The sequence below is a fragment of the Mizuhopecten yessoensis genome, unplaced genomic scaffold, assembly GCF_002113885.1.
Source record: "Mizuhopecten yessoensis strain PY_sf001 unplaced genomic scaffold, ASM211388v2 scaffold10401, whole genome shotgun sequence".
Taxonomy (NCBI): domain Eukaryota; kingdom Metazoa; phylum Mollusca; class Bivalvia; order Pectinida; family Pectinidae; genus Mizuhopecten; species Mizuhopecten yessoensis.
The window spans coordinates 601,164-623,006 of record NW_018408528.1 but is presented as its reverse complement, the minus strand read 5'-3'; the positions used below and the strand labels follow the sequence as shown (position 1 = coordinate 623,006).

General features: G+C 36.6%; 1 protein-coding gene across 9 annotated transcripts in view; it reads left to right on the top strand.

The window, feature by feature from the left end:
* The window catches only part of LOC110460435 (lamin-L(II)-like), a 45,970-nt gene that overhangs the window by 9,527 nt on the left and 14,600 nt on the right, over positions 1–21,843 (top strand). For 6 of the 9 annotated variants that reach the window (XM_021513316.1, XM_021513315.1, XM_021513322.1 and 3 more), the window contains exons 4-11: positions 866–1,054; positions 4,906–5,185; positions 5,414–5,539; positions 6,177–6,397; positions 7,079–7,455; positions 9,769–9,967; positions 10,740–10,802; positions 14,280–14,348. In XM_021513316.1, the coding sequence (XP_021368991.1) occupies positions 866–1,054; positions 4,906–5,185; positions 5,414–5,539; positions 6,177–6,397; positions 7,079–7,455; positions 9,769–9,967; positions 10,740–10,802; positions 14,280–14,348 (1,524 nt within the window). The remainder of the gene's footprint in view (positions 1–865; positions 1,055–4,905; positions 5,186–5,413; positions 5,540–6,176; positions 6,398–7,078; positions 7,456–9,768; positions 9,968–10,739; positions 10,803–14,279; positions 14,349–21,843) is intronic. The other 3 variants (XM_021513318.1, XM_021513320.1, XM_021513324.1) reach the window with 3 other exon arrangements.

The window sequence follows — 21,843 nt, the reverse complement described above, 5'->3', positions numbered from 1 at the left end:
ACCATAATTTGTGGAGTTATGCCCCTTTATGGATTTGCCGAAACAGTGTCCGCTCGATATCTCGAGTAATTATTAACGGATTAACTTCAAACTTCACAACAAGGTTAATTACCGTAGAACCTTGGACAAGTTTGATAACCATTAGTATCCGACCGTAATTATTGGAGTTATTCCCCTTGATTTCATAAATGCGATGCATGCGTTCCATGATGTTGTATTGCACTCATTGATCTACCAGTTATGTTGAATTATTTCTCTTTTAATATCAATTACTCACAAATACTTCATATATTTCAATCATACAAACAACTGCTCATTCAATGTGTGACGGGCGTATTATATACCGCTCGCGGTAACCTTGTTATTGATAAGACAGGTTTAATTTTCGCAAATGTGAGTTAAATACAGTTGCAGATCACCCCTGTTAATCCCTACAAAAAAAAACAAAAAAATAATAGGAATCATCTGTGTTCATTTCTACAATGAAACAAGATTACAAGAATCAGCCATTACAAACTAGCATTAATTGGATAAAAACTAATTGTTGGAACTAAGATAATGGTGATATAATTCTATATACACACTGGTTTCATCCAGTAATAAGCCCAGGGGGGCAACACATAATCTCTGACTCAAAGTAGGGACTGGCTGTATTACAGCAATGAAACAGCATTTGTTGTCACTAAACCTCTATAGGTATGGGTGGCTTTACTACCAGACATGGGCTTATTGCTGGATACACCTGTTAATTTGGTGTCTTGGACCTCGTTATTAACATGTCGTACATTATCTTGTGTTCTTTCCTAGACATTCAGAAGAAGTTGACAAAAACAAGGTGATTTAAAAATGTTTTGTTCTTTCCTAGACTTTCAGTTGAGGTTGACAAGAACAGGAAGATAACAGATGATGTGAATGTGTGTCAGAGAAAGATCGTGGCTTTACAGGCTGAGCTAGAGGATGCCAGGATGTCCTCCAGTCAGCCGTACGAGGATATCAATCGGCTACAGAGAGACATGGACAACCTTGTACGAGAAAACGAAAATTACAAGCGAAGGTAGGATTCTTCTTGATTCTAATTATCTCCTCTTTCTCATGTGTAACGTAGGTGTGAGGTTATCTCACCGACATATTGCTCAATAATGTGTTTGTTTATTTTGTCATTTTATGTCTGGTGTATTAAGTTTTTAGCTCACCTGGCCTGAAGGGCCATAAGAGCTTACGCCGTACTGTGGCGTCCATCGTCCGTCTGTCAACTTTTTCTTTTCAACGACTTCTTCTGAAGATATGGAGGACCTAGGGTAATGATATTTGGCTGGTAGGTGCCTGGGATGGAGTGTATAAAATTTCCTCATTAAAATGACCTTGACCTACTTTCGAGGTCACTGGGGTCAAATATTTAAAAAACTTCAAACAACAATATCCTAAGAACCATTTGGACTAGAGTCATAATGTTGGGTATGTTATGTAGACCAGCTGTGTGAATTGTTTTCTTTATATCAGTAATGAAGTAAAAGGTCAACTTTAATTGCAAGTCGGGAGTCAAAGGTCAATGTGGGTTAACAGCTTTAAATTCAAATATCAATTTTCAAACAATATCTTCAGAACTGTTTAAGAGGTGTTAAGATGTCTTGTGTTCTAGTTACCAAATTTGGTCTTACCTATTTGTCAGTTTCATGTAACAAAAGAAACAGGTGAGCGATACAGGCCCTCTGGGCCTCTTGTTTATAATTGATGTCAGCACAGCGTAACTTACCTGGTTAGATACAGGTAAATATATAGACAGGTACACAACATAATGCATGATAGTTCATTTATTTTTTGTGTGCTGTTCAAAATGAAACCATATAATAGAAAAATAGTGGATGTCCTTATTGATCACAACCTGTTGTACCAGGCTGCCAGTGTTCATTTCAGGACAGCTTTTTACAAAACTTTATGTAAACACTGAAACACTAGCTGTTATCTGAAGTGGTCTAGTACAGGAGAAACCTACAGGGGTATCATTCTGTTGGTAAACTCCTTTCATAAGATGTGTATGAAAAATGAAGTCCAGTATTTGTAAGGGATTTAGAAGGAAATTATGACTGGAAACCAGATAATATTAGCTGTATCTTACAGGCGTAATGATCAGTAAGAATTAACATATAGTGACTGGTGTATTTTCCCAGGAGATTTGGTGGATATAATTTGGGTCCCTGTAGGTTTAATGAATTAGACTTTGGCTCCACATGTTTGATAAATTCGACTAAGACCCCCCATGAGTTAGACTTGGGACCTTGATAGGTTTGGTAAAATAGACTTTTGGGCCAGAAGATTTGATAAATTCTACTTGTGCCCTGGTAGGTTTGGTAAATAACACTTTTGTTCCAGTATATTTGGTGAATCATAGACTTATGATCCAGAATGTTTAGTGCATTATGTTAGAATTGTCATGTTATATAACTCTACCATAACACTGGACCAGGATATTAAATTAAGTAGGTTTTAAAATGGCTGATGACAAGTGATAACTTGTTCCAGTGTAAAATAGATTTTATTAGATTTCATAATGTATTCTGTTATGATACCAATTATCATATCACATTTCCTGACTAAACAAACCAGTAATGAAACACTTCAAGAAATTTATACTTAGATAAAGATATCTTACATAATCTGAAGTGACATTGCTGAGAGATTCTGCTTCTCTAGATACATGTAAACAGTTTACATTCTATAAACCCTGTGAAGAAGGGACATGATGATTTCTAGAGAGTGGGCGGGGGGCAGGCGTACCATGTACACTTAATATCTTATCAGTATCTCAGATCAGAAAAGATCACACAGCATGTGTGGGTAACAACATAATAATAAATAGCTAATGGAAAATATGTAAATCCTATTACTTTAACTGTGACACACCCAGAAGTTTAGTGCTTACCTTTGTTACCTGTGACAAGCTCTGATATCTAGTCACTACCTGTGCGACATGTGACAAGCTCTGATATCTAGTTCATACCTGTGTTAACTGTGACTAGCTCTGATATCTAGTCACTACCTGTATAACCCATGACAAGCTTTGACATATTGTCACTACCTTAATTACCTGTGACAAGCTCTGATATCTTGTCACTACCTGTATAACCTGTAACAAGCTCTGATATATTGTCACTACCTGTATTACCTGTGACAAGCTCTAATATCTAGTCACTACCTGTATTACCTGTGACAAGCTCTGATATCTAGCCACTACCTGCATAACCTGTGACAAGCTCTGATATCTTGTCACTACCTGTATTACTTGTGACAAGCTCTGATATCTAGCCACTACCTATTTTAACTGTGACAAGCTCTGATATCTAGTCACTACCTGTGTTACCTGTGACTTGCTCTGATATCTAGTCACTACCTGTGTTACCTGTGACAAGCTCTGATATCATGTCACTACCTGTATTACCTGTGACAAGCTCTGATATCTAGCCACTACATGTGTTACCTTTGACAAGCTCTGATATCTTGTCACTACCTGTGTTACCTGTGACTAGCTCTGATATCTAGTCACTACCTGTGTTACCTTTGACAAGCTCTGATATCTAGTCACTTCCTGTGTTACCTGTGACTAGCTCTGATATCTAGTCACTACCTGTGTTACCTGTGACAAGCTCTGATATCTTGTCACTACCTGTATTACCTGTGACAAGCTCTGATATCTAGTCACTACCTGTGTTACCTGTGACTAGCTCTGATATCTTGTCACTACCTGTGGCAAGCTCTGATAGCTAGTCACTACCTGTGTTACCTGTGACTAGCTCTGATATCTAGTCACTACCTGTGTTACCTGTGACTGATATTTGCTCTTTATCAGTGTAACTTGTGACAAGCCAAGAAGCAAGTCCTTACCTGTGTTACTTATGAACAGTCCAGAGGTTTAGTCCTTACTTATGTTAACTAGGACAAGCCCAGATATCTAGTCCTTACTTGTGTAAACTAGGACATGCCCATATATCTATTCCTTACTTGTGTTAACTAGGACAAGCCCAGATATCTAGTCCTTACTTTTGTTAACTAGGACAAGCCCAGATATCTAGTCCTTTCTTGTGTTAACTAGGACAAGCCCAGATATCTAGTCTTTCCTGGTGTTAACTAGAACAAGCTTAGACATTAATACTTACTGCGTTACCTATGACAAGCCCAGATATCTAGTCCTTCTTGTGTTAAGTAGGACAAGCTCAGATATCTAGTTCTAACTTGTGTTAACTAGGACAAGCCCAGATATCTAGTCCTTAATTGTGTTAACTAGGACAAGCCCAGATATCTAGTCTTTACTTGTGTTAACTAGGACAAGCACAGCTATCTAGTCTTTACTTGTGTTAACTAGGACAAGCCCAGATATTTAGTTCCTACTTGTGTTAACTAGAACAAGCTGAGAAATTAATACTTACTGCGTTACCTATGACAAATCCAGATATCTAGTCCTTCCTTGTGTTAACTAGGACAAGCCCAGATATCTAGTCCTTACTTGTGTTAACTATGACAAGCCCAGATATCTAGTCTTTACTTGTGTTAACTAGGACAAGCACAGCTATCTAGTCTTTACTTGTGTTAACTAGGACAAGCCCAGATATCTAGTTCCTACCTGTGACAGATGAAAACACCTCAGAATAATGGTGATATATGACAAGTCTAGAGGTGTTATCCTACACATTGGGGTGTATCCTATATTCATGTATATGTTATTGGTGCTTACTGGTAAGTCCACAGGTCTGGTCTTTAGGAGGGGGTAATATCACGCCTGATATAATTATGAATTTGAATTTTACACACTGTAAGGTACAGTGTATGTAACAATATCTCGGAGAAAGCCTGGCTTTGATAAATCACCTAGATCTGTTAAACATATGGTGAACTTTCCCTGTCTTTTTACAGATATGAGAAGGAGCAGTTGGTTAGACAAGAATGTGAAGACAAGATGAGTCAGTTAATAAAGAAGATTGAATTCAATGAGCAAGTGTTCAACCAGCAACTGAATGAGGCCCGTGAACGCCTGAACATATCGACAGCCACCATCTTGTCCCTGGAAGGTCGTGTGCGGGACCTGAGTAAGACAGACACCACTGTACCCGAGATGATTCGTCAGGTCAGGGAGGCTGCGGAGGAGGAACTTTCCCAGTACAAGCTCAATTCTGAAAATGAGTTTGCCCGCAATGTAAGTATAAATAGTTCTGTTAAACACATTACAACTGCCTAGGACTGAAATGGTATACCGCGGGGTATATGGAGCACATTATTTTGGTTTTTGGTTCAGTGTTCAATGTAGCAACTGTTGAAGATGGATTTTAGATATATCATATAATAGATAAAAATGTCAGTGTCTTAACTCTCTGTTGGACCAGACAGACACTTAGATAATAAAGTGTTAATGTTATGTCCTCAGTTAAACTCACTGAAGGTCCAGATGGACAATGATGCTCAGACAGTAGAACGGAGCAACCGAGAGAAGTCTGAACTCCTAGGGGCTACAGGAGAGTTCAAGGCCAGGATTACCTCCCTTGAGGGACAGGTACACAATATTATGTTATGTTATCACAACAGGCTGAAGCTTATAATCAGAGATGTTTGAAGATTCAGAATACTTATGATTTTATTAAATTATAATTTAAAGACGATAAGAATTTGCTGAAGATTAAAATTGATGTTTGATGAATTTAAGTACAACACAATACAAATTGTACTTTCATTTACCATCTTCATTACTGTATATAATTTGGTACCTACACATGGTAATGTATTATACTTATAGCAAATTGATATGGCAGTAAATTTATAGACCAGAATATTTTTTAAGGACATATCTTTCCTGGGAGTAAAATACCCTTGCATTCAGCCGTGTCAATCAAGCAAACATTATAGATAAAACAGTTTCCCAATGGATTTTGTAGGAAAACAGTTCTTTTACTTATTTATATGTTTTATACTGACAAATATCAGCAAGATTAATTAGTTATATGTTTTGATGAATGTTTTTTCGGTTTGCTGTATCATATACTGACAAAAAGAAAGTAAATATTCAGGAAAATTAAGGTACTTCAAACCATCGCATATTTATCTTTATTTTTTCTTAACATCTCCATCAGTGATCACTCACGTTACTGAAGGCATTTGTTTGTACAGTTATTTATTTGTGTACTTGTTAATAGATACAAATGTTGGAACACCAAAAGAAATCGGCTGAAGAAATGTTACAGCAAGAACGATATAGATCTGCGGAACAGATCCAAGTCATGGAAAAGAAATTCCGGGAAGTCCAAGATTTACTTATTGTCAAAATGAGGGAAGCAAATGTGTCGAGAGACACCAGTCTTCCACTGAAGGCCGAGATCGAGGCCATGAAAGTTCTACTGGAGGAGGAGGAGCGCAGGTAAGTTCTTAGTTCTCCTTTAACAGTATGTACTTAATATATGTGTTATAGGTATGTTAATGATGTACTCAGCATATTACAGGTATATGTTCTGTATATTACAGGTGTGTACTCAGTATATAACATTTATGTACTCAGTACATAACAGGTGTGTACTCAGTATATTACAGGTATGTACTCAGTATATTACAGGTATGTACTCAGTATATTACAGGTATGTACTCAGTATATTGCAGGTATTTACAGAGTGTATTACAGGTATTTACTCCGTGTAACACACCACAGTACCAAGTATACATCTTACAAATCTTTTTTTAAATGTTAGACACATTCAGATCTAACTTTGTACATTACCTGGTACATCATAGACTGGCAATCATTTATCTTTAAGCCTTGATTACCTCCCTTGTTTGCGGTTTTATTGAATATCTTTATCAATCTGGACCCCCATTTAGTCCTGAAGTGCAGCATATGTGATGAAGTCGAAGTCTTCAATATGAATTATTATATATCTGTATTTTGTTAACTCGTGATGATATATGACTTCAATAAGATGTCAGTGTAGAATAGACTGACCTATAATGGTTCAGAATATCTTACGCAGACTGCGGAAGTACTTTTATCTGCAATGTTTCAATCAGAGTAGAATAGATTTATCTTTAACATTTTATTATGTTTCAGACTTTGTAACTCTTCTGTATTTACTACGCAACAAACCACAACTACGCCAGTTACTGTGGCATACACTGCCGCCATGCGACCTTTGACCCCATCAGCTCCTCCTATCTCCCCAGCTCCCCCAGTCATGTCAGCCTACACACAGCTACATGAGTTGGGCCCGGATTCTATGGTTCTACAGACAGAGATGCTTGATCCTGTTGTGTCCTCAACTCTAGCCAAACAAGAATATGAAACCATGGCCACCTCCCCTGACATTCCTAGTGCTACACGTTACACATATGAGGCCACACCCAGTATGAATCGCCTACAGATAGAACCATCACCACCTATAACGCCGCGACCTGTTGGCCCAGTAGTCAGAGTCAAGTCAGCCCCAGGTAAAGACAGACTTCTATTCCTTTGATTAACTTTTGTCTATGTCTGTAGGGGATTCTTCTTACATATCCATTACTACAAACTCAGTTAAGCGTGTGAAGGATGTATGTAAGGTATCTAAGTATTTAACATTAGTAACAGTTCTTGAATGGAAATTGTGTTTCAAAAAGTACTATAAATAAGATTGTTTTCCTGTATACTTAAATTTTGGTGAGGGTTGGTGAGGATTTGAATTAACAGAAGAAACGATCCCCCTTAGTGTTGAATGTGTGCCAAAGTGAAGAAGGCAAAGGGTTTGTCCCCTGGGGCATACCAAAGTCCTTAAAAATGATAGCTATCATAATATTTAACATTTAGGGTAATTGCAACAACTGGTTAACTCGTTGTCAGTATAATGGGACCAAGTGGAATACTGTGCCGGGTGACGTCGGCATGGTATTTCAGTGAGTTAGCATTCTAAAGGCAGCATCAGATCCACATTATCGCAGGGAGGCAAATACAGCAGCATACTGCCTCCAGCACACACTATACACACGGAGGCACGTCCTTAAACGACCTTAGCTGTAAATAGGATGCTAAACCCAATGTAAAGTCTAAACAGAAATATTAACAACCCTTTGTCCCTAGCACATTTATATAAGGATAAATTCTTGAAGCTTTGGATTTGTGATCGCAATGTTTCTTCTGGCAAATAAACATAAAAATAGTCATCTTATTCACATACATGTGATTTTACTATAAACTATGGATATATAATCAATTAAATTGCTGTTTATGTCAAAACAGCTCACAAGAATTTCATTTTATCTGTTTTTGAAGTAACTTTTTGTACACTACTAGGTAATCAAAAATTAAAGTCAAGGGACCACTTTAATAAAGGGAGATAACTCCATTAGAATAGTGATGCTTTCTATATGTCCAGTATTTATAAATCATATGAGATCATACTGGAATATTATACCATAGACACTGTATATTGGACATTTATATTTCAGAGAAATTTTATATTTACCCAAGGTATAAGCCTGCTGGCTACATGTATGCCCCCCGCCATGTGAGCTATGTGACTCCGAGTTATTCCCGTTACCTAGGTCACAGTGGTAGGTCCACGAATGCTGACAACATATCTCTTAGTTAGTGTAGACAGATTCTCACCTATCTCTTAGTTAGTGTTGACAGATTCTCACCTGTTTGATTACTTTTTAATTAGGGGCGAGACAAGTCTATTTATTCCAGTATCAATTACTCTGTACTCTGTTTATTAATATTCTCACAAAATAGAGCAAATTAAAGATGAGTGAAATTTTAACTCTTGACTACAAAGATAACAGGGAAACTTATACCATACACCTTAAAGATGACAAAGTAAAAATTCCTCAACTGAAATAGTCTGAAAAGCTATTATGTTACTTGCCAAAGAAAGGGTTATTTTCAGATTTTTTTATTTTTTATACATGTTACAATAGACGATGTAATAGCAATAGCATTGCAGTATTCATCATAATGAAGAAAAGTTCCTAAAATATCTTGTTATATTTTTAAGTATAAATGATTTGATAACGTCACGCTTTAAACACCAGACATCACTGCTAAATATATTGAAATCACTTGCTCTATAAATGCATGAGTTGAAGTATATATTGATTGCTGCATCCGTTTGTGTTCTGATCTGCCCACCACCAATTAAAAGTATGATAGTACAGACATTATGTAACTGTATATAAACCATTTTACCATTTATAATTACATTACATGTATGTGTAAGACCTGAACAATATACTATGTATCAATATAAAGATGGAAAATCACCCTGGTGAGTAGATCTGCTAATTTGGTCATAAGATTGCATGTGTTAGAACTGTACATGTTTGTGTGTGTTAATTTTTCATTGGTGAATGAATACGTTACCATTGGTCAGAAAGAAGTAAAGATGATTTTTAGAGAATTACTGGTTTATGGCATTGCATATGAGATATCTTGTCAGAAGAAGTTGTCATAAAAAAATGAAATAAAGATTTAGGTGGAGTTATTGGTGTATTTGTATGATGTAGAGAAAGTAATCCACTAAATACTGTCAGAAGCAAATGTTTCAGACAGGTTTTCAGATTTCAGGTTCAATTTGCCATTTCAAAGGAAATTAAACAGAACCAGCTAGTTGGTCTGATTCACACTGGTTTCTTAATAACTCTGTATTAATTTTCAGATTTTTTTTTTATTTGAAATGATCTTGACAATGGCCATTTCATCAAAATAGAATTTGTACTGTTTGTGTTAGTTAGTGGGACTTGAACTTGATTATCTCCCGTTGTTTCCAGCCTCTGGTCATAGTAACCAAGGGAGGATCACAGCGTCAGGCCTTGTACCTGCCAGTCTAGGTCAGGGAAAGGACTACTTTGATGAAATGTTTCAAGATCTTACACGAGAGACACTTTACACACAAGTACGCCCAAAAAGTAGTCCCACCGAACGACAGCCAACATCGACATACCACGACTATAACACCTCCACCTCCAGGTAAGCCACCTCAATTAACCAAGTCTTATATTACTTGTAAAATGTGGGCAGTTGTATCTTAGTGTAACTATCAACGGTATCCATCTTTACATGTACAACTTATGTCTAATCGTTTACCTGTGATAAGCCTGGGCCCCTGATTTGACAAAAGCTGGTTAGCAAATATCTTTTTTTTTTACTTGTTTTAGCCATGTTTTCCCTGTTAAGTTAGACAACAAATCTTGATTAAATTTGTATTAAACCAAAGAAAGAGGACCTAGTCCTTCAAAAGTTCAGATAATTTCTAGGTTTATTGTTGATTTCAACCCTATTTATACTGGAATGTTGGATTCAAGATATAGCCTTCATCTGTAGATCCTTATTAACAGAGGGGTGGGCTTATCACTGGTATCATTCAATGAGATAACGTTTCATTCGTGTGGGTTTCTGGTAACTTCACCCTTTCTATGTACTCCTGATATCACTGTAACTGAATGGTTGAGGTGATACATGTTTTGGTAAATGTCTACTAACCAGATAGAAATACTACATATGGGCATAGGAATATTGCTGTCAGGAAGTTTTCTATACATAAGATCTCCAAAACTATTCTGGATTTAGCATGCAAAGAAATAGGAGATGGTGTTGAAGAAATGAGTATGCAATATTTATTCTATTATAGAATTTGTAAACAAAGTTACTATTTACAACACAATTACATACCACAGTTAGGTCAGAAAAGTTTAGAAAAATCAAAAGGTTTGAATTTGTGGCAATTTTTGCAAATTTGCAGCCAAAGTGGGAGTGTGGAGATCCTGGAGCGTGAATCTCCTGACAACGCAGCGTTCACTAATAGGTACAACCTACACATCGTCAGTTTTCATCATCCTGTTACTTATTAGATTTATTATTTAATTACTAATTTTTTACCCTCAGTAACTACCAAAAATCTGTAATTTGATTTCATTTTTGTGCTCAGAATTTGTGCTTTAATTTCGGAGGCCTGAAGCATTATGTCATATGCTGACGTTTAAGGATAATGAGAAATAGACGGTGAACAAATACCACAATCATCAATAATTATAAGAGACTCTGAAAAACAATGTTCGTGGAGGTCATCAACATATGGCTTCAAAATGAGGTTCCAGATCTGCATAAAAAGCTTGAGAGGGATTTTTTTATAATTTCGGGATATTATATCTTAGATGTGATTTTGATTTAAGGAAGTGGAACTTTAATGAAAATCAATAACGAATGGTTTGGTTTGGCTTTTCCATAATTGACTGTTATGCTTTGTTGATGCTTCGGTATAAACATTACTTCCCGCAAGCACTTTATTTCTACCCCTCACTGGAAATCATATTATAACCATTTTATCATCCACATGTCCGTATCAGCTAAGAGTTGTTAATTAGAATTTTGAATTGTGTTGTCGCTCACCTCTTCTTCACACAGATATAAGTACTGTATAGCGCTTTAAATTTGTGGGGTCAATATTTCGCGGTTTCGTATTGCGTACATATTCACGGGGGATAAATACCCGAATCCCATGTGTCGTGCAAAGTATTTTAAGTGTCATCATTTAAGGGTTAAACCTCAAAAAACAGGTAAACCAATTGAATACACTAATCCAGAGTGTGACTTCACTCGAAAGAAAATCAAATGTGTATGTACGTTTGTAGTAGTAAACTGTAATCAATTAATCACCTACTGTGTACACATGAATATGTTGTAGCCACCGATATGTAAGCGTTGTTTTTACATGGACTGCCTAGTTGTTAGGTTATAACATGTTGTGATAAGGTCTGTAAAAGTGGTTAACATTTTCGATAATTTCGCTGGTGTTTAGAATTCGCGGATATTAGTCAAAGCACGAATATAGCAAAATTAAAACCCCCGCAAAATATAACTGCTATACAGTATGTAAAATTTTCCATAAGACCAATGTTTTAATTTAATTTTAATTTCCCCTTTTGACTGTAGATGTGTTGCTACTTGTTGGCTGTTGTGTTGTAAAATGTTTACATATGAAAGCTAGAGAATAATGGCATAAAACGAGATGAAGGAAAAGAAAGGGACTATTTACATATGAAAGCAAGAGAATAATGGCATAAAACGAGATGAAGGAAAAGAAAGGGACTAGCTTGAATGATTTTTCACAAAAACATTTATTCTGTGTTGTGTCCATTGTTAGATGGTATGGTAACTAGCATCTGGCACATGGTTACCTATATAATTACTCAGTTGTCTGTTAGTAGTCAGTGGACATCTGACACGTGGTTACCTATAGAATTACTCAGTTATCTGTTAGTAGACAGTGGACATCTGAGACATGGCTACCTATATAATTACTCAGTTGTCTGTTCGTAGACAGTGGACATCTGACACATGGTAACCTATAGAACTACTCAGTTGTCTGTTAATAGACAGTGGACATGTGACACTTGGTTACCTATAGAATGACTCAGTTGTCTGTTAGTAGACAGTGGACACCTGACACATGGTTACCTATATAATTTCTCAGTTGTCTGTTAGTAGACAGTGGAGATGTGACACTTGGTTACCTATAGAATGACTCAGTTGTCTGTTAGTAGACAGTTGACATGTGACACTTGGTTACCTATAGAATTACTCAGGTGTCTGTTAGTAGACAGTGGACATCTCAGTTGTCTGTTAGTAGACAGTGGACATTTGACACTTGGTTACCTATAGAATTACTCAGGTGTCTGTTAGTAGACAGTGGACATCTCAGTTGTCTGTTAGTAGACAGTGGAGATGTGACACTTGGTTACCTATAGAATTACTCAGTGGTTTGTTAGTAGACAGTGGACATCTGAAACGTGGTTACCTATAGAACTACTCAGTTGTCAGTTAGTAGACAGTGGACAGGTGACACTTGGTTACCTATAGAATTACTCAGGTGTCTGTTAGTAGACAGTGGACATCTGAAACGTGGTTACCTATAGAACTACTCAGTTGCCTGTTAGTAGACAGTGGACATCTGAAACGTGGTTACCTATAGAACTACTCAGTAGTTTGTTAGTATACAGTGGACATGTGACACTTGGTTACCTATAGAATTACTCAGGTGTCTGTTAGTAGACAGTGGACATCTGACTCGTGGTTACCTATAGAACTACTCAGTAGTTTGTTAGTATACAGTGGACATGTGACACTTGGTTACCTATAGAATTACTCAGGTGTCTGTTAGTAGACAGTGGACATCTCAGTTGTCTGTTAGTAGACAGTGGAGATGTGACACTTGGTTACCTATAGAATGACTCAGTTGTCTGTTAGTAGACAGTTGACATGTGACACTTGGTTACCTATAGAATTACTCAGTTGTTTATTAGTAGACAGTGGACATCTGACACGTCGTTACCTATAAAATTACTCAGTTGTCTGTTAGTAGACAGTGGACATGTGACACGTGGTTACCTATAGAACTACTCAGTTGTCTGTTAGTAGACAGTGGACATCTGACATGTGGTAACCTATAGAACTACTTAGTTGTCTGTTAGTAGACAGTGGACATGTGACACTTGGTTACCTATAGAAATACTCAGTTGTCTGTTAGTAGACAGTGGACATCTGACTCGTGGTTACCTATAGAACTACTCAGTTGTCTGTTAGTAGACAGCGGACATCTGACACGTCGTTACCTATAGAATTACTCAGTTGTCTGTTAGTAGAAAGTGGACATCTGACACGTGGTTACCTATAGAACTACTCAGTTGTCTGGTAGTAGACATCGGACATCTGACACGTCGTTACCTATAGAATTACTCAGTTGTCTGTTAGTAGAAAGTGGACATCTGACACGTGGTTACCTATAGAACTACTCAGTTGTCTGTTAGTAGACATCGGACATCTGACACGTCGTTACCTATAGAATTACTCAGTTGTCTGTTAGTAGACAGTGGACATATGACACATGGTTACCTATAGAATTGCTCAGATGTCTGTTAGTAGACGGTGGACATGTGACACTTGGTTACCTATAGAACTCCTCAGTTGTCTGTTAGTAGACAGTGGACATCTGACACATGGTTACCTATAGAATTACTCAGATGTCTGTTAGTAGACAGTGGACATCTGACACTTGATCGAAGAGTTTGACACTTGATGTTAGCATGTATCACAGATTATGCACAGCTTAATTATAAGTATTTCCAAAATATTCATGATGATTAATTTGGTTATATTAGCCTGTAAGCAACCAGATCAACAGATGCTGATAGAATGAGTTCAGAAACTGGAAGAGTGTATTGTAAAAAATAGATATGATATGTCGAGTATGTATTTGACCAAATTTGTGGTATCTATCTCACAGTCGGGGTAAGAAAACCCAGAAAGGCAAGTTAAAACGCAAATTGTGTGGTGAACAGTACTACTACGCCAGGTAAGGAGTGGTCAAATAGGACCTGCCCACCACTGCCCGCATGTCCACAGGACAGTCATTAACATATCGTGTATGCATGCTATGTATTAGATATTTAATCAAATCTTAATTCAAGTATATGAATACTTAGTGAAGAGCACTTAAATGATCTAGGGTCAAGCTTTCACAGTTTATAGAACAAATGTAGGAATGGGTTTAACAGTGTGTGTGACACTATAAAGTGTCAGTAGTTCTAGTTAACTCTATGAAATTTTGCAGAACATTTGTTTTGTGAATATTTCGTGGGTTTTTCCCCACATATCTAATACATTTTTATTGTATTATAAAATTTAAATCTTTTTATACAGCAGTCATCTCACAGGCAATAAATCTTAAAAATGTATGTTATATCCTATTGCTAGGGAGGTGGAGGGGAAACAGGCATGCTTTCTCACATGAAATCCAGATTAAAAATAATTCACTTGAACTCAGATTCAGATATCAAAATTCACATGAAAGATAGACTAACGAAATTCACTTACCAGTAAGTTAGAATCTGTGAGAAGTATATACATCTTGTATTTACATAAAAATGCAAGTCACAAGAAACAAAATGCCTTAAAATGAAATATAATATATTATTAAAATCATGTGAAAATTCATGCAAAATAGAAGTAAACATGATAAGATATGAAAATGAAGTAAACAAGAAAAAAAATTAATGTGATTAAGTACATGAAAAAAATATCTACTTGAAATTCACATGAATTTAAATTTGCCTGAATTTCACCTAAAATTCTTATGGAAGAAAATCTAAATATGCAAAGACAATTCATTTGAAATAAACTTATCCTGAAAATTAATTCCCAATGAATTCAAATCCTTTTAAATATATTCAATTATAATTCATATGAAAAAAAAATCACCTGGAAATTAAGTTAATTAAATAAGAATTCAAATGAAATTGGCATGAATTGAAGTTGTTATGAAAACAAAATTGAATGATATTCATGCAGATTATAATTGGGAAAAATCAATATGAAATGAATAAGTGAAATAAAGATTAAATTTGGATTAAAAAAAAAAAAAAAAAATGTACACAAAATTCACACTGACAAATAAAACCTGAATAAATTTCGCGAGAAATCCACATAGGAATGTAATAAAATCCCATCAGTTGTAATTCACTTTAAATCTAAATGAATGAAAATTCACACGATCTTCAGATAAAATAAATCCAAATTTCATTTACATGAAAAAATAAAACTTAAATATAATTCACATGAACTGAAATAATTGAACTTCCACTTTAAGAAAAATTCACATGAAATCTATACATTTAAAAGGTTATGGCAAGGGAAGTAACTCTTGAGCTTGATTGTGTGGGTGAGCAGGTTTTCTTTGACCAAATCATAAAGTTTAGCTCAGGTGTATACCTATACCTCAGTTATTGACATTGGGAAAGGCTAGACAAACTTAAGTCTTAATGCATGAAGGAAGTAGGATGTTTTACATCTCTCACGGGACATGGTTTTAAAGATATATTTCTTACTTTGTTTCAATTTGCTAGAAATTTCCCAATTATACATTATAATGTTTAGCCAAAGGCATATCAATTTTCATAAAATAATATAGTAGTATATCATAGTTTTACTTTATACACAAACAATGTACATATCAAACATGTCACAACGTTTTAAAACGGGCTGGTCCCTTTGTCAAGCTGTGACTGCTGGTCCCTTTGTGAAGCTGTGACTACTGGTCCCTTTGTCGTGACTACTGGTCCCTTTGTCAAGCTGTGACTACTGGTCCCTTTGTCAAGCTGTGACTACTGGTCCCTTTGTCAAGCTGTGACTACTGGTCCCTTTGTCAAGCTGTAACTACTGGTCCCTTTGTCAAGCTGTAACTACTGGGCCCTTTGTCAAGCTGTTACTACTGGTCCCTTTGTCAAGCTGTAACTACTGGTCCCTTTGTCAAGCTGTAACTACTGGCCCCTTTGTCAAGCTGTTACTACTGGTCCCTTTGTCAAGCTGTGATTACTGGTCCCTTTGTCAAGCTGTGACTACTGGACCCTTTGTCAAGCTGTGACTGCTGGTCCCTTTGTCAAGCTGTCACTACTGGTCCCTTTGTCAAGCTGTGACTGCGGGGCCCTTTGTCAAGCTGTGACTACTGGTCCCTTTGTCCAGCTGTTACTACTGGTCCCTTTGTCAAGCTGTAACTACTTGTCCCTTTGTCAAGCTGTAACTACTGGTCCCTTTGTCGAGCTGTGACTTCTTGTCCCTTTGTCAAGCTGTAACTACTGGGCCCTTTGTCAAGCTGTTCCTGCTGGTCCCTTTGTCAAGCTGTAACTACTGGCCCCTTTGTCAAGCTGTTACTACTGGTCCCTTTGTCAAGCTGTGACTGATGGTCCCTTTGTCAAGCTGTGACTACTGGTCCCGTTGTCAAGCTGTGACTGCTGGTCCCTTTGTGAAGCTGTGACTATTGGTCCCTTTGTCAAGCTGTGACTGCTGGTCCCTGTGTCAAGCTGTAACTACTGGGCCCTTTGTCAAGCTGTTCCTGCTGGTCCCTTTGTCAAGCTGTAACTACTGGTCCCTTTGTCGAGCTGTGACTTCTTGTCCCTTTGTCAAGCTGTAACTACTGGGCCCTTTGTCAAGCTGTTACTACTGGTCCCTTTGTCAAGCTGTAACTACTGGTCCCTTTGTCAAGCTGTGACTGCTGGTCCCTGTGTCAAGCTGTGACTACTGGTCCCTTTGTGAAGCTGTGACTACTGGTCCCTTTGTCGTGACTACTGGTCCCTTTGTCAAGCTGTGAATACTGGTCCCTTTGTCAAGCTGTTACTACTGGTCCCTTTGTCAAGCTGTAACTACTGGGCCCTTTGTCAAGCTGTTACTACAGGTCCCTTTGTCAAGCTGTAACTACTGGTCCCTTTGTCGAGCTGTGACTTCTTGTCCCTTTGTCAAGCTGTAACTACTGGTCCCTTTGTCAAGCTGTTACAACTGGTCCCTTTGTCAAGCTGTGACTACTCGTCCCTTTGTCAAGCTGTGACTGCTGGTCCGTTTGTCAAGCTGTGCTTACTGGTCCCTTTGTCACGCTGTGACTGCTGGTCCCTGTGTCAAGCTGTGACTACTGGTCCCTTTGTCAAGCTGTGACTACTGGTCCCTTTGTCGTGACTACATGTACTGTGATTTAACATATTTCCAAACTGATAAATCTTATTGAAGATTAAGTAGAGTAGTTTTCTTGCTTAACATAATCTCCATGTTCTAACTTTCAAATTTCAAATAATTTGACATGAAAAGAATACATATTTTAGACTAAGATTTATCTGAATTGTAGTAGAACTGTAGAATCTGATAAAACTGTCACTTAGCCTTGTTATTGCTAGCATTAACCAACAAATGTCTGTTCTGGTAAATAGCACAGACTCTTCACCGTTAGTGCCTGACAATGCATGAGCTCTAACTTACACAATCACAGCTATATCTCAATCTTCTAACTTTACTTTTAACAGTCTTCTTCAAATATATTCTGTCTTTCTAGATTTCTTATTCATTTTTTTAGCTCAATTTTGTATAATCAAATTTTTATAACTTATTAGATGTACTTAGTTTATACTTTATATAGTTTATATATGCTTATATAGATTTGTACTAAGTTACAATAATAAGCATAGTTTTTCCGCTCTACTGCATCATGATGAAATCTATACCTACCATAATCAGCATGATAAAAATAAGATTAATGGAAATAAGAATTGTAGCTATGTCAGGTAAGATCAGAAATTGATTAATTTACATACTTTAAAGCAATCAAGCACAACTCAGTAACTATTATAGTATTATTCCATTCCACATCTGGTAAGCGACACATCTCAGTTTTTCCTTGAAAAACAGTGTACAGAGTTAAAGGGGCTGGTCGGGGGAAAAAATGTCATATTTGCTAAAATGGCATACACATGTTTAAAATACCTTCTTATGAAATATACCGATACAAATTTTGCTGAAATTCACTCCCTAAGAGTAAAAATTATAATTATATTAAAGAAATCCTAAATCGTCACCTGACAGTCTAAAACTCTCAATTGACCCAGATCAGTGATGTAATTTTACTGCACGCGCGTCATCAGCAAGGCCAAATGTAAACATTGCGGCGAAAGAAAAAGATGCATGCAAAAGTCATGACAGGCACGAGGTATCAATACCGTTATATATAACAACAACATAGGGTAGGAATACTACACTTGCATCATACATGACCTTTGAAAACAATTATTTACGTATAGTATTACTGTCTTGTCTGCTAGTTGAGTCCGACATGGCACATGACGGCGTGCTATTGTTGTTATCTTCACTGCCTCACTTTCAAAACAACCACGTGACATATATAAATAGATCTGCGCTAAATTTACGCGGGGCTTCCCCGAGATTCAGTGGTCAAAACTGGACATTGCAAGCAGAACTCGACCATCATATTGCCGTGGTATAACTTTTGGAAGGCCAGAGAACGCATTTAGACCCATTTATTTTATAATTTTTTTCCCCGACCAGCCCCTTTAACATTGTTTTAATTAAGATCTGTTCTTATCTACCGATCCCTGTGTCGGGTTACAGGGTCTACCGATCCCTGTCGGGTTACCGGGCAGTGTTGGCTTAGGGTACCTTCCTGGGCCATGTATATATCCTCTTACGCAGATAAGAATGCTGTTATTCTGTCGTGTGCCAACTAATAGATGTAAAATTGAGGAATCACATTTCAGAAATTTAAATTTTAAAAATATATGATAGTACTAATGAGCCAGATATTGGTTTGATCTACAAATGCACCATGTTATAAAGACTGTTTGATATAGATGATTAAATAAAAACAAATGAAAAAATATCCCTTACAACAATATTCATCTAAATTAAAATTAAAATTAATAAGGTAATGATAAAAAATCATATTACAATGTCAAGAATGGGATTCAAACTTTGTATAAATTACTAAGGTACATCATGTAAAGATAACCTCAAATAGTTTATTAAAATGTAATATAGGTTTCTGAACATATCTTAGCTACCATTTCATGTATTGGATTTCAAATTTGATGTTAAGGTATATTATTTTCAAGCAACATTATTTTCAAGAAATATGTGTTGTGTAACTAAATTGGTTCACTGTAACCTCAATATGACCCTACGTTTTACAGACAGTGTAGGGGTATGGAGGATGAATTGGCTACTGTTTTTTATATAGATGTCAGACTTGATGTAGTTATAAGGGTACGTTATGTTCTAGCAACATGTGACGGGTAATACAATTGTCTCACTGTAACCTTACTATGACCCTAAGTTATACATACAGTGTAGGGTTATAAGGTTATAAGTTTCTGGAGGATACCTTGGCTACTGTTTTATAATAAGGGTACATGTTATGTTCGAGCAACATGTGACGGGTAATACAATTGTCTCACTGTAACCTTACTATTGCCCTAAGTTATACAAACAGTGTAGGGTTATAAGTTTCTGGAGGATACCTTGGCTACTGTTTTAAGTATGGATGTCAGACTTAATTTGAAGGAACATCATGGTCAGGGCATTTATTGCCATATCTACAACACTATGATATTATAGGAACAGATAGTGTGGGGTATCGTAAAGCCCACACTCCCAGTTAAATCTGCTTGGGTTATATATTCAAGTATCATGTCACAGGTGTTTTGGCTAAGTCAGTGGTCATATTTTTTTTTATTTCATTTATCAGAAAGCCTTGTTGATATTGCTAAGTACCCTTATATTCCATATTGGTAATAAAAGCAGGTATCAGCATGGTAAATTATCCAGCGTATTGGGCGGTGTATAACCTGGATAGTGGTGGACAGAGATTAGCTGATTAAAGTATTTACACTAAGCTGTGTGACCACTTTCTGCTACCAGTATTCTCTTGTTGTGTTGATAAATCTCCATGTGATACAAAGCTTTAGTACAGAAACTGTGGTAAAGGTACACAAGCTTTGATATAAAAATATAACATTGGGTGAGGTATATACCAGGTACAATGTATCGGTCAGTATATACCAGGTACAATGTATCGGTCAGTATATACCAGGTACAATGTATCGGTCAGTATATATACCAGGTACGATGTATCGGTCAGTATATACCAGGTACAATGTATCGGTCAGTATATACCAGGTACAATGTATCGGTCAGTATATACCAGGTACGATATATAGATCAGTATGTAAAATTGATACTGTTGCTGAATCAATATCTAAGGGCAATTGAGACTTTCAATATATTTTTTAATGAAAATTTCGATTCTTTTAGACATTTAGAAACAAAATTTCTGTTCATGTTGTGTCATTTGGATCGTAAATCAATAAGTAGAAAAACGGAAGGGAATTCCGTTTTTCTACTTATTGATTTACGATTGGTGTACAGTTTCCGTCCTGTTTCATTTAGACTTTAAGTTCTGCTGCCAGTATGTATATATGTATGGTCACTGAGCCCGAGTGAAGATACACATGGTTGTATTAACATATACATGATAATGGCGGTGGTGCCAGATAGCTATTAAATGTTGTGTAGGGACAGGGTAATGTATTGAATTGTTTGTATCTGTATCAATAACCTCCATAAACCCATGGTTGTCACAATGTGTATAATACATTTTGTATGATTTATCATTGCAAATGTTTGAGGAATCCTTTTGATCCATGTTCGATGTAAACCAATGAAATATTTTACCATCTAGTTACACAGGAAATCAATACTTTTTGTATTCCAAACTTCATGATGAAGAGGTATCACTAGGTAGACAGGTTTTTGTAGACAGAAAAACACAATGCTTTGTGTACAAATATATTTAAAATTATTATAACCAAGGTATTTCAGAGTTGAACAAAACATTCAGGATTACAAGGAGTTAGATTGATAAGGTATCAGATCCTAGTTTAGGTACCTATAGATACCTTCGTGGTGTCTAACAGTAAGCAAAGTCTGCTGCATTCAGTTAATTGTTAAAATTTACAGTTTACATCCGATGAGCTGTTTAGAGCGGGTGTATTGGAGATCAATACCATTTACGGTAAACCCATGCCAAGTGCCTGTGACTACCCCTGTGTGTGACAGAACGGCTGGGTCGTACGAGGCTCAATGGTACCTTGATCCGTTCATAAGACCTCCAGGATTTGAATGACATTACGTTTATTAAATCATTGAAGTTTTATCCCTCTGTAAGTGTGTTACCCTATACAGCAATTGTTATAGTATTAAACTGTTCGGTAGTATTCATTTGATTGGTGATATGTGATCAGTGTGCCTGGCGTGTAAATCAATACCGAGAAGTTTACATAGAAACCAGCATTGTGCGGGGCGGGAGCAGTTTGTATATATACACAATACCTATATCTCAAAACTGAAAATGCATGCATGCCATTTCACATAGTGACTTGATACGACCAAGTAAAAGCCATGTGTTGTACCTGATGTTATAGGTGTGTAACGATATTTGTGTTAATTGTGACTTATACATT